The sequence below is a fragment of the Falco naumanni genome, chromosome Z (genome assembly GCF_017639655.2).
Source record: "Falco naumanni isolate bFalNau1 chromosome Z, bFalNau1.pat, whole genome shotgun sequence".
Taxonomy (NCBI): domain Eukaryota; kingdom Metazoa; phylum Chordata; class Aves; order Falconiformes; family Falconidae; genus Falco; species Falco naumanni.
This window is the reverse complement of record NC_054080.1, coordinates 49833956-49850398: the sequence shown is the minus strand read 5'-3', so window position 1 is coordinate 49850398 and position 16443 is coordinate 49833956. Positions and strand designations below refer to the sequence as shown.

The window sequence follows — 16443 nt, the reverse complement described above, 5'->3', positions numbered from 1 at the left end:
TGTTCCCAGCTGCCCTTTGGACACTGCTGATCCCTGTGCAATAGGGGACTGGGAGTAGCAAGGGGCTGGTGGATGGGGGGAAGTTTTATGCTCTCCTCCTCTCATATCAAATTGGGAAAAAGCCCTGTCCTGCTAGCCTGTCATTTCACACCACTGCAGGCAGGATTCCTTCCTCCCAGCGCACAGGTTGCTCCCCAGCAGGCAAAGCCCAGCTGCTCAGACTGTGTCGGTGCTACAGGGTGAGCCTGGGCAGGCGCAGAGCTGTGTCCTTGTGAGATTGCTGTAGATAGCTGGCCAGACATGTGGCAATATTAATGTGATTCAGATGGTGATTTCCAGCTAGGTTCCCTACACGGACCTCCAACCTCATTCATAAACTGATGCCACCTTCTAAAACCACCTTTGCTTTTTAAAGCAAAGGTAGGAAACTGAGGAGTTTTAGAATTTATATCTCCGCACCTTTATAGGGACAGAAAGCACTTTACTTTGGGGAAGAAGGTTGATGGGGGATTAGGTGATTAGAGATTTTTGTAGGAAAGATGCTGACAAAATAAACATTATGTGTTTGCTTTTTATATTCAGTTACTAATGTTTTTGTGTTTGTTTTTAATTTTTGGATACAGGACCTGTGAAGGGCGAAACATCCGATACAGGACGTGCAGCAATGTGGTAAGTGAAATACAGCTTTGGTATGATACAAACTATCACATATGACAGTCACATCCATATAATGCCAGTAATTCGGTAATGTGATAGTGAGAATACTGTAGCAATCTAAACTGCCTTTATACCACAGGACCAAGGGCAAACCTTTGTCAGTTTCTTGAAAAGCTGATGCTGAAACTGTTTGGAAGGGATTGCAGTCACAGTCTTTCCAAACAGAGTGTCAGTGAAACTTCAGAGCAGCAATTTACAAGCCCCTGGCAGAATCAAGACCAGTTGTGTTCCCAGTATTACTTTGGTAACCAGCTGCCTCACATTGAGCAGTTTGTCAGGCTGGAGGATTGAGCTGCTGAAGATTGAAGACAAATTAGTAAGAGGTTTCTGTTCACCTGTGCCCTCCCAGCATTGGCATTCTATTGCATGTCTTAGAAAAGCAGTTTTAGGTAGACTGCACCAATGTTTTGGCCTTTCCAAAGGCTCTTGCTTGTTTTTTATATATAATGAATATAGTTTTCAGTGCAATAAAATAAGAAGCTTCAATTTCTGTGCTCACCAAAGTGAAAGTGTGTTTTCACTGGTGAAAATGGAAATAGAGGCTTTCATAAGGAAAGTTTTATTGGGTGCCAAGAATAGTAAAAACTCTCGAATTACATGGAGAAATGTCAGTTTTACCAGTAAAGATGGAAAATGAAATCGAACTTGCATTTTACCAAGCTTTCTCATACCTGATAGGGACATATTCAGAAGCCTTTCAATAGGTGCTTTGTCTAAAAAAAGTTTTAAAAATGAGTACATTCCCTCATATTTATCTTATATGTTCTTCAATAGACCGCAGTTCATTACGAAAGAAACTGCTTCTATCTGAGTTGTAGTCTCCCATGCAGTAAGATGTCTCACACTTCTTTTTCTGGGTGTATTCCTTGGGTTCCTGAAATCTCTCATTAGCCTGGACATCTGCTTCATTAACTGACAACACCTAGAATAGTCAATAAATAGGTCTGTTAGCTGATAATCCAATTCTATCTCTGAGGCATTCAGGCTATACCACAACCATGGAGGGAATGGAATGGTTGATTTGTGGCAGTGAAGTTGCATGATGTAGCTTTGTGAAGTAGGACACAATGGGGGAAAAAAAAGAAAAAGAAAAAAAAAAAAAAAAGATACTGTATACTGGTAAAGGCTAATTGAAGTACAATTAGACCCATCAATTTTTTTTTGGTTTGTGAATGCAAGTACACTGTAACAGTCCCCTTTCCTTTCTGACCTGCCCTATTGTATGCTAATTGCAGTGAGACAAACCCTGCTAGTTCCTGGATCACCCTTGAGATGCTGGGGTTTTACCTGTGTTGCAACCCTTATTTTGGAATTGAGTTTAACTTTTCAACATAAGGAATAACTTTTTTAAACCTTATTTTTAGCTTAGGTTCTGCTTTGAAAATGTGTACCTGAACAATTTTTCTTTAAAATAAAACCTTGCATAGTTCTGTCAGGCAATTCCTTTACATACCTTGTATTTGGCAACACTTTCTCCAGACTTTCCAACAGAGCAGTCAGGCATGCAGCTGCAGAACTCACTTAATTATTTCATACCAAATAATCCAAACTGAAAGTTTCAAAGTGCTTTACTATGTTGAAATCAGTGACAGTTCTGCCACTGACTTATGAAGGCCGAGGACTGTATTTATGATTTTTACCCCTTTGTTTGGAGAGGGTAAAAAATGGGTTGTGCTACACTGTTCTTTTCCTTAATAAAAGGATTAAATGAGTTTTCATTGTGTTTGGTTTTGGTAAACTTGCAAAACTGGCAATAAAGCAAACTACTCTGAAGCTTCTGACTGCATCATACTTTGACCAGGCCCTCCAAATACAACTTTATGTCATAAGAAAAGTGCTTGGCTGTATTTATTTCACAGACATTTGCTTTCAGGAGACAGTATTTTCTATTTTCAAAGTATGTTGAGTGTTTGATTCAGATGTTAGGCCCTTCCACTTATCACCTTTACTAATCTGAGATACTGTGCACCAGTATTCACAATATCAGTCACTGCAAGGACACTGCCTCCATGGTCAGCATCAGAACTTGTGGGAAGATCTTGCCACAGCTGCGGTGGTCCTCAAGCCCCATGTTTCTGGGGCTAGGTACCACTTTGAAATACCTTGTGTGGCACCAGTGGAAACCTGAAGCAGTTTGGGAACCCTGGATATGCATCTGCACTGAAATCCATTCTGTTACTGAATTGTGTAGCTGTACTACTGAAATACTGTTTGTCTCTCAGAATAATGAAAAAAAAATATAATATACTTTCTCTTTAATGAGGTCTACTGTCTTTGCCTCCACAGTCCAAGGATGCGTGCACACAAATACAGCCTTGGAAACAACTCATTAACCCCATGGCTTGTCATGGCATTCTGCACTGGAAAAGGCACACAATATTGTGTGTGTGTATTTTTATAAACTCAGACTTTGCCTTTTAAGATTTCATCCACAAAGGCACTTAAAATCAGGAGGACTAAACTTCCAGGCTCAAGGAGACCTACATTTTCATCTGTTAAATGAAAGTCTGCTGCTTTAAAGGAAAATGAGAGCAAATCCCCATCCCCACCCCCGATTCCAGATTCCACCTCTGCAAATGAGGCTAACTATCATGCCTTGTGGAAAATTCCTTTTTGATTCTTGTGGAAGTCATTGAGTCCTGAAATATAAGCTTTCATTACCATTAGCCTGTGCATAGCTTGAGGACTGGTGTTACTGTTCATAATATAACCAGCCTTTTTATTTTCTGCAAACTGTCTTTCTGTGAACAGGCATGGGTTTTTTTTTTCTATGGCTGTCCTTACAGGAAAGGATAGGTAATCGTGTATACTAAAAGCAAACTCCGTGTTTCAAAGATGAAATTGGAGAATGGCAAGAATACTTCTTGGAGTCTGGCAATGAACACGTTTTCATAGGCACTGTCATTTGCAAGATTTTGCTACAGCTGGTTTTAATTCATCCTGAAAGGGGGAAGAAAAGAATGAGATAAAGAAAAAGAGAGGCAAGGGAAGAGAGTGACATGCCTGTTTCTTCAGTGACTTGTATTATTAGAGATGAACCATTTTGCGTGGTATAGACTAAAAGAGAGCTTGATACTGCTATCTATAAAGCTTCTGAGCAGCCCTTAGAAGAGCAAATCCTGTCCAGTGTGTTCACCACTTGCTTTGCCTGGTGTTGATCAGACACTAGAAAGATTATGGGTATGAACCCACACGTGTAAATAGTAAAAGAAGGAATGAGGGAATCTAAGATGGTTTAGGGTTTAATTGCATCTCCTTTTTTTATTTTGACTATTCATATTGACTCCAAGTATGTTTCCAGTCATTTTAGAATATAATCATGGGAGGGAGACAGGGAGTAATTTGTTTTTCTTTAGAAAATCACTCTGAACACAATAAAAAAAGTCTTTGTATCTAACTGGGTTGTTACACTAAACATTATGCAAAATAAAAAAAAATATTTCCAAACTTTGAGTAGGATTATTTTACTAGTTGGTTGGTTGGTTTTTTTTTTTATCCCAAGCTAGCATGCTCTTTGTTGCTTCTTCTAGGCATATTCTTAGTTGCCAGGTTCGCTCCAGCTTTTGTACCAGGCTATCATGCCACCTCATTTGTCTTTTCTCTTTTTTCAGTCCTTCTGCCACTATGCTGTTTTTTGCTTTCTCTCCCCATTTACAAGAAAATCTATGTGGATTTTTGTTGGAATGTGTACTGTCTTCATGCCTTCTCTCTTCATTCTTCTCAATTATCAAAACCCTTATTGTGATTGAAAATATTTTTATTTTCCCTGATACTTTTTGTTTTATTGTACTCCTTTACGAACCAGACCAGAAAAAAATTAGAAGGAGGAGACTGGCAGTTCATTCCCAAAAGACTTTGCTTTTTGTATTTACTTGTTTATACCTGCCAGCATGATGATGAACACTACATATAAATCTGCTCTTGAGATTTTGCTGTTTGACATGAAAACAGACAATGATGGAAGCTGCATAAAGTTACTAGCTCTTTCAATAAGTTTTAGAGCTGTTCTGTTAAGACTAAGATAAAATTTGTAGACGTTAGATCCCATTAATCAGACCACAAAAATTTGTTAACACCACCTGCAGCTCTTTTTTATATACCTCACTTTCTTCACTTGGCTGAAATACCATCTTTAACAACATCCCACATTTTTTGGCTTGCATTCAGACAAGCTACTTCCACCCCTGTTTCTTATCAGCTCATGCTGCATTTTGTACACATCAGCACTGGTATTGCCCATCTTCACTTTCAACAAAATGACACTCCTCTTCCCGTGCACCAAAGCCCAGCCTGTTGGAAAGTGTCAAACCCAAACTTCCATATAAGGGCATAATTCTCAGAAGCATTGGCTTAAGTGTATGAGAACCATCACCATCAGGTAGAATTTTTTCAGAGCTACAAAAATGATTAGCAGGATTTAACTTTCCTACCCTCTGGTGGCTAGAAAGGTCATGTGAAGTCTTTTGCTATCAAACCTCTCAGTTTGCTTTTTGCAGTAAAATGAAAAAATAATAGCTAAAAAAAAAAAAAAGTATTAGCACTACATGTACCTGCTTATATAACCAGGTTTACTTAATGTCAGTTTAATTTTTAAGAGGAAGTTCTTCCAAACTCAGATCATTTATTGTGGCTACAGTCTCTTCTTCAAAATGCTGGATTTTAATAACTACCATCATATTTCTGAATGGGTGCATTTTAAAGTCTCACTGTGTCATCTAGGAATTATTTCTTCAAAACAAATGTTTTTAGTCTGTTGCTTATGGTAGCAAGCTTTGACTTCCAGATTTGCTATCTTCACAGCCAGCAGCCATGAAACTTTGGTTATTGAAAAGTAGAACAAAAAAAAAACCCGAAAAACATTGCTGCCCTTCTATGTAAATATATCCAGATCTTTGTAGGCCGAACAACCTGGATCACTTCCATGACAGTGGCATATCAGGACTGTTTAGGACTTTTCAGGACTCTGAATGATTCATAGGTTTAAATTCAGTATTTCTGATAATAATATCCTTTTTTTTATTTGAATATATCTTTTTTATCTGCCAGTGTAGCACTCATGGTGCGTTTAGGAAAGTGTACTCCAATATTATGTAGGTGCATTAGTTTTTGACTGAAATATTTAGAGGTTTTTCAATCTGAAATACAAGTTACTGTATCTAATTTAAACTCTTCATTTTAGTATTATAAAGGTAGGAACAAACAAAAATTTTAAATAGACATGAAAGCCTGTGTATTGAATTATTTTCCAAAAATAGGAATTTGGTTTTTTTTTAAAAAAGGCATTTTTTTTGTCAAAAAATTGATTTTATAAATATTTTTGATGACAAATATCCATGGAGGTTTAGATTTATAATTCACTGACTATTTTAGCTATCATATCCACTCTATGTTTATTTAATAGAGTAGAAGCATCTGCTGATATTCCCTCATTTATTTTGTTCATATTATTTCTCTCATGCTTCTCTCTGTCAGATACTGTGGTGTCTTGGGGTTGTCAGCAAAAGCTATAGTATGAGCCCCTCTCCATCTAAGCAGCTAGGCATGATCCTAATGTATGTAGAAGTTCGCAGGAGTAGACTAGTGAAAAATATGGCTGCAAGAAATTTGATTCAAGCCGGGCACACAACAAGGCTTCAAGGCCAAGTGGAGTTTCCACAAAACTTTAGATCTCTTAGGTCTCTGCACTTTTATCTAAAGTTCTTATTTAGTCTTGGGCGAGCCCCTACTTGAGGACCTCAGGCTTTCTTTCTCAGTCGGGAAATCAGCGCAGCTGAAATGCCATGCGTACTTCATGGAACTGGTTCAATAAGCTGTACTGTCAGATGCTGAACAGAGTAGTCCAGTTGTTAGTCATTTTTTGCACGATGAGGAAAAGCTCCAGGTATAGTAAATCATTCTTGGCCTCTGCAAATATACAAGCATACATATTGTAAACTGTTTTAAGGTTCTTTGACTGGTTCCACCTATCGCAGCCTAGATACGATCATCCACATTTCACCCACTAAGTAAACTTTAAGAAGCCTGACTCTCTTTTGTCCCATGAAATCTGATCTACCTATCACCATCAAGGGACATCTGGGATTCATCTTATCTTTTCCACTGGTTTGTTGATTAATAGAAAATGTTTGAATGGGATTCAAACATGGCAAAACTCCATGGACATTATGAATTACAATAGGGTCAAATAGGAGGTCAATTAAAAAGAAAAAATTTTGGATGTGAGGAAGCAAATGAAGCCATGATAATACGGCTGCCATTAGGTGCCTAAGAGGTGAAGATGAAACACCTGTGTTTATTTTAAAATAGGTTTCACACATCAAAGGAGTTTCTGATCATCTTTAAAATTATACATATATTTTCACTGCAGTGGAGTAAATCTTGACCTGATAGGATGAACAGGATTACAGGTATCCAACACAGGCTTAGTGTTTCAAGAACATCTCATGAGCCTTCACAGGCTAAAGGTCATGAAACAGCCATCTAGGGCTCACAAAGTCAGAGGAGGAACAGTTGTTTCCCATTCACTGGAAATTTTCTTCCCTAAAAAGACTTAATGAATAGGAAGCGTGAAGATAAATGGGCTTAGATGAGACTTTCAAGTTTATTAGGTCTTTCCTCATTCTTCAAGTTGTACAATGGCAGAGGTTTCTCATGTCTGCAGGGGCCCACAAATAATTTCCAAAAGAAAACAAAACCAGTCAGATTTGAATATAGCACCAAAACTGAAGTAAAATGAAGCAGGACTGCAGTGCTTTTGCGGCCAGACACCAGCACTGCTGCATGCTCCAAGCCAAACACAGGCCATGCGGATGTGGTTAGCTAAATACCTTGCAGAACTACGTAACCCATGCAATGATATGCTAACTTGGGTTCATGGCTGCACTGGCTTGGTCTGTGACTTCTCGCTGTCTCAAAGTGTGGGCACACCTTTGCCTGTCAATCTGTTGTGCAGATAGACAAACTGCACACTGTTAGATAGCTTCCAGGATCAGACCCCTTGGTGGAGTAAAACGTAACTTCACTCAGGCCAATGCAGCAGTGCTAGCTAGCTGGCAGCTGTGGAGGATCCCCTTCCACCAAGCTCCCATGGACATACCAAAACCAGGCTGATTTTTTTCAAAGGGGAAAAGACTTTGGGGAGTCAGTGTCTGTAGTTTGTCCTGTCCAGGAGCCAGCACTGCAGAAGCAAGGCACAGCAAGACTGCCTCAGAATAGCGAACACTATCTAAACGTGTGCAACATGTTTAGAAGAAAATGACAATTTATTGCTTGAATAAATATGCAACAAAACACTGGCTTTGCCTTACCTGTTATTTCAGCAACTGCAATGCTCATTTATAGGCTATGAACTTATATTTGTCTTTCATTATATGATTGCACAAAGCCCGGCCTGAAGAGGCTGTGATCCCCCCTGACTTACAATACAACAATAAATACATGTTTAAAAAAAAGCCTACCAAAACCATGGACAAGATGTTAATAAGCAGTACCGAGTTTTGCACAGTTCCTACTTTTTCAGTATCAGTGATCTGTGTCTAATGATGGGTAATATTCAGACCACTACTTCTCTTAACATTGTCCATTTTAGTATGAATAAATATTACACAGGTTATGCCAACGTTATGTGTGTAGGTGCAAGTACATATGCTTTCTTAACTGGAAGGAAGGTTTCCCCCTGAAGGAAAGGGATCTTCAAGACGTAGATTTAGCATTCAGAATTTCAGCAGGAGAAAAGTGACAGGCCAGACTGTGACCTTTTTTCACATCTGTGTGCCAAGATAAGTACGCATGTCTGCATTTTTGACTGCTTGAATGTATTCTTCAAATGGCTTCGAGTTTCACATTAAAACTTTTTAAACACAAGCTCTACTATTTAAATCCATTGTTTTATTTTGATCATGATATCAAAGATTGGAAGTATTTAACATTGGTCCTGGTCACCTGCCGTGTCCTGAATGCTTGTTATGTTGACTGTACTTTTTTTCCTTCTTTGATTTAAAAATAAAATCCAACACAACAAACATAGTATTGAATACTGTACAAAGCAGGATTATGAACTCTGTATGTCATGCTCTTCATTAGGCCTTTCTGTCTTTGTAAAAACAAAGCTATCACAAGCCAGGAAGTTTCAAAGATAGAGCCAAGCTTGAACCAAACAAGAGGGTTGGCTTGGATCTCTGCACAAGCCTACGCCAAGCCAATAGACCTGACTGTGTTCATTTACGGACAGAAAAATTCAGAGAAGGGTATGCATCAGAATATTTTGTGGCAGGAAATAAGACCACAGTGTTCCTCTTCGCTTATCTCTTCCCCATTAAAAAATAGAGCTAAAGCAGATCTTGGGTCAGGCTGTAACTGTCTTGTTCACCTTCTGTTTAAAAGCAGAACATAAGGACCACTTTTTTCTTTAATTACACAGCTATAGAGGAATAATGAATTTCCCACATATTTCTCTCCTCTCTTTGGTCTGTGCTGCTGTCCAAACTTTGTCCTATACCAACATTTTGCCCAGACTGCAAAAAGGGCCTGACTGCCACTAGGTTTTTCTGGAGATTTTAAAATCAAACTGAAATATTCCCAATATTTTACTTAAAAAAAAAAAAAAAAATCTTCCATAAAATATGAATGGAAAAACTGTCTGCTGTCTATGTCCTCCAGCAGTAAAATTCCTTACAAGCTTGGACTTTCAGCCTCCGCTTTCAAAAAGGATGAATGAGCTCTGGATTATTGCCCTTTGATATATATTTTTCTAGAGCAAGATTTAGTCCAAATCCAAATTTTCCCTTACACCTTAATCCATTTAACACTCTAGCAGGAACACTATTCCCTTCAATTTAGCAGAACTTTCGATTGGAGCTCGCCTCATTACTTTGGGGCTGCATCACTCTCAAATACCGAGCAAATTAACTAAAAATTTGCTTTGATGTTACAAAGAAAATAAGTTGAAGATCTGTGGCTTAAGGCCACAGCTTGTATGTTTTTGTAGTTCACTACAAAAGGAATGTTTGGAGTTGTGTGATCCAACATCACTGAACATTCAAACAGAATGGGCATAACCACATTGCCACTCTGCTGTGAATGAGGGACTGGGTTGGTTATCCTGGGTTTGAGCCAAGAGTATACGAATGACAAATTTATAGCCAAAAGTTTGCCAGTTTTCTTCAGGAGGAGAATTTGAAAGTTGATTTTTAAGACAGGTTTTACTTTACTAAACAATAATCCTTTAATGTCACAGTGACATGTGGCCCCCATGCCATTTGTGTTGAGAGCTGTGAATGCTGCCCTATTTACAAAGAGGCAGAAAAGCATTCGTGAATGAAGGTGTAGAAAAAGATCTGAGAAACAGAGGTGATTATTTAAACCTCAGATATTTTGCCTCAATAGCAGCAAGACTTTCCTAGCTGGGAGGATAAGTAGTCTGTGAATAAAGTTATCATTAACAATACTTGAATTTCTATAGGATGAAGTAGTTTGAGGACAGAGAATACAGACATCTTATAACTTATTGCCTAGTTGTATATACATTAAAATCCTTCCCTACCAAGTCTATAATCGACATTTATTAGTCTCTACCAAAACCAAATGTTACAGTCTCAAGCAAAGGGTATGACAGGTATTCATCCCACCTGGTATTTGACCAGGTATCATTGAGGAGCAGATTTCCTTATAGCAGCAAGGTGGAGGACTATGGCACCTTAATAATCTGAGGCAGCCATATTTACTGGCATTTTCTTTTTTGTCACAGTTCTCATACTGTTTAATGTTTTTCCTAAAACTTAGCTCCTGATTCCTGTAATTATGCGAGTAATTCAGGTTACTTCTAAGAAAAACAATGATTCTCTAGCCTTTGTGGTTGGTTGCACAGGAAAACTTGAAATATTGTTCTTCAAGGACCAAAAACTGGAAAGGAAATAAAAAGAAATCATGTTTATTTTGCCTGAAGTCTCATGATTTTGAAGGTCTTCTTGCTCTCTTGAGATCTTGACTCATGGTTTTCAATGCTAAATGATGGTAAGAAAGTATATGTGAATAAGAAAAGCCTCACGTTCTCATCAACAGGAGACTTTAAGCAGTACAAGTGGTCTTTGTTTTTTGTATTGGGTGTACTGAACTCAGAGTAGGATTTATAAGTCTCACAAACTTCCTGAAGGATTAACAAAAGGTATTTTAAAAGTCTTCCCAGTAAAATAATAATATCTAATTACACAAGTTATAAAATCTTACATTAAAGAAATGCAAATAATGTATCACATTTTTCTGATGCTTGTTGCCCTACCTACATACAATAAATAAATTATTTAGGTCACTAAGGCAAACAAAAAAGGAGAGCTTACCTAAACAAACAATTTAATCACATAATTATTTTTTCTTCCTCTTCAAACAAAGAGGAAAATTTGACTGGAAGAGAGTGGCCATGGACACACTTCTCCACATATGTGCACACGTGGAAAGAGATTCAGCAAGAGCATTTCAGGGCTGTGGTTAAGATACATACAATGCATTTCTTATTTCTTAAGCATATTTACACATGGTCTTGATGTTCTCTCAGTACTTGTGTGGAAAGAAGAAAGAAAGAAAGGTATAATTATTCAGTTGAATTATGTGTTGCTGTAGCTATTTCAATCAGTCTTCTTTGTCTAAACAGAAAACTCTCTATATCTGGCAGCTGCGGAGCCCAGCTGGCTGCATGAGACTGTGACCAGCTGTCCCGAACAGACCCGCTGACCTTTTCCCCTTCCCTTGATGCAGGACTGCCCACCAGAAGCAGGTGATTTTCGCGCCCAGCAGTGCTCTGCTCACAACGATGTCAAGTACCAGGGACAGTTTTATGAGTGGCTCCCTGTCTCTAATGACCCTGACAACCCATGCTCACTGAAGTGCCAGGCCAGAGGAGCGGATCTGGTTGTGGAGCTGGCACCAAAAGTTCTGGATGGGACTCGGTGCTACACTGAATCCCTGGACATGTGCATCAGTGGCTTGTGCCAGGTAAGGAGAGAAGCCCTGCCCGAATGCCTTTCCTCATGACTCCTCCGCTCAGTTCTCTCTCACATGCTCACTCTCTCTCCTCCTCCATACTCATATCATTTTAGGGTTTTCTTTTTAATCATCTGTTTTCTTTATCTTAAGTTGACCTCTGTCTGGAAGAGATGTACTTTAGAGGTTATTTTTCTCACTTGATGCTGTTAACTTGGGTTTTTTCAGAGGAATGTATTCTCAGTTTTTTAACTGTTTTGTTGAGTTAGTGGCAGTAGCAGATCTCATTTGAAAGCACTGTAGGAAAACAATGCTTTAGCTTTTAATCTGGATATTCCAAAGTTTTCCATGTCTATGAAATTACATTGTCTTTGAGGATTATTGCTCTCTGTAAGTCACAAACCATATAGCAGCAGATGAGGTCCTAAACTGGAAAATCCACTGTTGATTTATTACAGCACTGAGCAAGCTGGTCAGCTTCCTTGTTTGTTAGAAGTGAGATACGGGGACTTTGCAACCCTTCATGTCACAGTGCATGGAGGTCTATTGATCATTCAACCAATTTATTGACATCTTAATTTGTTTTTTATTACACCTGTGCTTTCACTTATGTGCTGCTACTCTTTTGAACTTATCTACGTCAGACTTTAGTCTCCTGAATGACATGTAGGCTACAGGCTGATAGAGGGGAGGACATTTGCACCATCTCTGTTAAGTACTGGACACAGCTGAATCTCAGAAAAGGTTGAGTCTAGCTTCATGTTTCATTACTCAGTCACCTTCAAATCTCTGTAGACTTGTTGTTGGCTTTCTAGTGTATTTTAAACCACTTCATGTGCCTTTGAAATCTTTCCTCCCTGTTTCCTTTCTCTTTGATTTTTTGTTCCGAGCCAGAAGCAGTCCTGCAGCAAGTGAAACACAGTAGGCAGTTACTAGTCTAATCTCATTTGTGATCTGAAGAAGGCCATCATCTAGACCTCTTGACTTCAGCTGAGTGCACAAGTTTCTCAAAATTGTGAATTGCCTCATGAGACACACTAATTTCAGTCTTCTTTTGTGTTTTTTAATCTTTTAAAAACTTAGCTGGAATCACAGGAATATGGATGGGAAAATGATTCAAAGTATTCTGCCTATAGTGGTCTACAAATTAGGAGTAGTGCATTCAGGCTCGGTGTCAGGCTGGTTTCTGTTTTGGTCAAAAAATGAAGCATACTTTTCCAAGAAAATCTTTGCTTAGGAGCAGAGGTCATAAGCATCCACTACTGAAAGAAATTCAATTGCATTTGCATGGCACTTCTTACTCCTGGGAGGTTGAAGGTAGCTGCACTATTACAACTATGAAGACTGATGCTATTTTTTAACTGTCTCTGTGTCTAAGGTAAGTCTTTTGAAAATAAACAAGCATGCTAGCACTACTGTCCCTGTGGAATTTCAGTTAAACTAACCCTTTCCTTATATAGCTTAGAATGGTAGAGTAATTTTTAATGCATAAATGCAATTAATGTATATTTTCCAGGATCTTCAGCATTCAGTTTCTTCATGAATATTTCCCCTATACTTTACAATTACTGCATCATTTTTTTAGGATGGTCAAAAAAAAAAAAAATAAAAAAAATATGAATGCTCATGCAGGATTCCTTACAGTGAATTCCTTTATTTTTGGGGAGGGTGTTAAATTTAAAGCAACTGCAAGTATTCTTGTCACAATGCATCCCTGCTAGCCAGTCAAACCTTTTTGACAGTAGAGGTAATGCATTAGAATGTTCATAAATAGGTTTGCCCTAATCATATGCTTTAGGACATATTTTTTACTATGTCACTATTAGCAATAGCTGATACAAACTAAACAGCCCAGAAAGCTAAACAGTATGAAATTTGCCAGACGTAATGGTGAACCTTCTTTCAAAGCAATGTTCTTCTGTGCCTTTTATAAAGGGTCTTTTAAAAGAATGGCAAACCGTAGTAGTATTATGGAAGAACAAAATGGAGCATTCTTGCTCTGTAACATTTGTGTCAATAAATTTTCTTCTGTAAGAATGGTGAAGGTATGTAAATTTCAGAGGAAACAAAATATGATCTTAGAAGTTATTTCTATGCATTTGCAGTAGTAGCTGCAGGCTACCACTTGTCTAAAATGGCTAACACACTGTAGACATAACAATCACAGCTCTCAGTAGTTTGTGAGGGTTTGTAATGATCTTGGGGGTTCAACAACATTTTCATGAGATGTCTCTGGAACTGCGATTTAGGGCAGTGCAGCACACAGCTGTAACAATACAAAGGCATGATTTGTCACAACTGCAAAAAATGCAGTCTTCTGAGATTTGCATTCAGTCTAAGGTCGTGAAGATTAAAACGTGGAATTACGTTTGTTAACAGGTTCATTGCAAGAAGTATATACTGAGTCATGGATGAAGAGGTATATTTTCTGGATTGCTCAGAGCAAAACTGCTCAAAGCAACTTTACATTTGCTATCCTAGCAGGCTTGCATTGATCCAAGGATCGTTTGACTGGGCCTTTATTACAGAGAAGTATATGGAATTTGATAGTATGTTCTGATTACGCCCCTAGGTATGTTTTTTTACACTGTAGTTGGCAACCAAGAAGGAATTGAATGTCTTTCAGCTAAAAAAAAATTATAAAACAAAGAATGTCTCTTCAATTACAATCTGTGCAAGAATCCTGAATTAGTAAGTGACATCAGTGTATGCTTACATAGACATAGTGCATTTTGCCCAGTGGATCCAACAACTGTGCCAGCTCTGAACTAACCACAGGGATATTTCTTAGCATGCAAAATCTGGGCCAGCCCCATGGCCTATTGTGTTCTCACAAGCTGTTCCTGAGGTTGTTAATCGCAGAAATGAAGAGTTAATTGTATTGCCTTTTCTGTGCCTTAGTTTTGAGAATGTAAGCAGTTTCTGCATATGGCAGTTGAGGTTACAAAGCTGCAGTTACTGGTCTCAATTTGCCAGTGATCTTTGGTTGCACCCATGAAAGTCATAAGAAATTGTCTATCTTTTGTGGAAGCTGCATTTCAGACTCACTAATCACTGTGAGTACTGAAGTAAAAACAAGTTTCCTGCTCACCTTCACATTCACTGAGAACAAAAGCTTTAAAAAACCTCCATTATTAGCACTAAAAATTCACTGTTTATAGTACTGCATATCTGAAAGTTACATTTCTATGTCAGAAAAACTGACATTCTATTTCTTTTAAAATATTTCATATTATGCTTTTATTTGAAATCAGGATTGTCCTTTCCTATCACAGAAACAAAGGGAATCACTGCACTGAGCATGTGTTAAAACACTTGATTTCTCCACTGTGCTTCATGCAGTTCACACCTAATGTTAATCACTCTGAAAAGGAAACAACATGGATCTTTTCTCAATTTTTCCTTCATTCTTTCCACTTTTTCTTATTTCTTTTCTTCCTTCCTTCCTTCCTGCCTTTCTTTCTCTCTCCTCTCCTTTCTTTCTTTCCTTCTCTCCTATTTTTACCTCCACCTTGCTCTATTTCTTTCTCTTTTTTTTCCCCTTCTTTCTTCTTAGTTGTTCTTGAAAGAGCTGAAGCTTTTGCACGTGTCCTATCTCTCTTCTCCATTTTTTGCAGCTTTGAAAGGTGTTGAGTTTTCTGTTTTTTTCTTGTGTGAGAAGGCTGCACAAGCAGAAGGAAGTAGCTGGCTCTTCAGAAAGAATGAAAATTGCTGTCAGATTCTGACAGGAACTAAACTGGGTAGCAGTATATATAACCCTCCCTCCACCCCATCCATCCCACCCCCACCCCATTTCTTTCCATTCTAGTAAACTCTACTAAAACATCTAGGAATTATAAAAGAAAGTGGATGTTTTCAGGGGAAAATATGATAGTTAAACTGAATGCCCTTGCTTCTAACAAGGATTTGGTCTGATCTCTGGAGCATCCATTTCTTAGTCATCTGAGGGGCCAGACAGTCTGGCAGCTACCACCACCCTCTGTTTTCCAAGAGGCTCCTGCTCCAGAGGTGTTATTACAGACCACAGTACTATCTGCAGATTGCTGGAAATTCACCCGAAGAAAAGTTCTGTCATCTTTCATTCACTTCATTACACAACAGCCTGATGAAGAGCCAGCCTTATTTGATGGTCACCAAAATTATACTGTGATTTGGTAAATGTGTGGACTTCTCAGCTTCTGTGATTGCCAAGTCATCTGTTTTGTTCTTTGTCACTACACATTTTTTATCCTGTCTCACGTATGACTTCATTTGGTTGTGGACTGTGACCTTTCCTGATATGTCCCCATTGCTGCCTGCCATATCTCTAACTGGGTGTTCTCCCTTTCTTGCTCAGCCAAGCAGCTGCCTGTTGGAGCAAGTCTTTCTTCCCTCACACTTCCACACTTCAGGTTTTAGACAAATGTTAGCCAGGTTGCAGCACTGGGTACAGGAGTATGGCCCCTCACGTTTTGAAAGCCCTGTGCCTCAAACACCAATAACCTATGAAACCTGTTGGGTCTCTTACTAATGAAACCAAAATCTCCTTCCTGTTAGCCAGTTTCCTGCCACAATCAAAAAATCTTGGATTCCTCTCTCTGTTTCTGCTGAAGGGGAAATACTCCATTTTCATTTGGGGCTTTTTTCTGTTTTTCTTATCCCTTTCATTTGTTCTGCCTGTTATCATGGTCTTCACACTTGGTTCTCTCTCAATTTAGTTTTTATCTTCTGCTTGTGTAAATTCCGCAAAAGTTCCTTTTGTTAACTCTGACA

The 16443-nt window shown here is 38.5% G+C and overlaps 1 protein-coding gene across 1 annotated transcript in view; it reads left to right on the top strand.

Moving 5' to 3' along the window:
• Positions 1–16443, top strand: part of ADAMTSL1 (ADAMTS like 1) — a 176271-nt gene that overhangs the window by 16930 nt on the left and 142898 nt on the right. Inside the window, exons 3-4 of the mRNA XM_040578858.1 lie at positions 624–669; positions 11467–11703. Coding sequence (XP_040434792.1) covers positions 624–669; positions 11467–11703 — 283 coding nt within the window. The remainder of the gene's footprint in view (positions 1–623; positions 670–11466; positions 11704–16443) is intronic.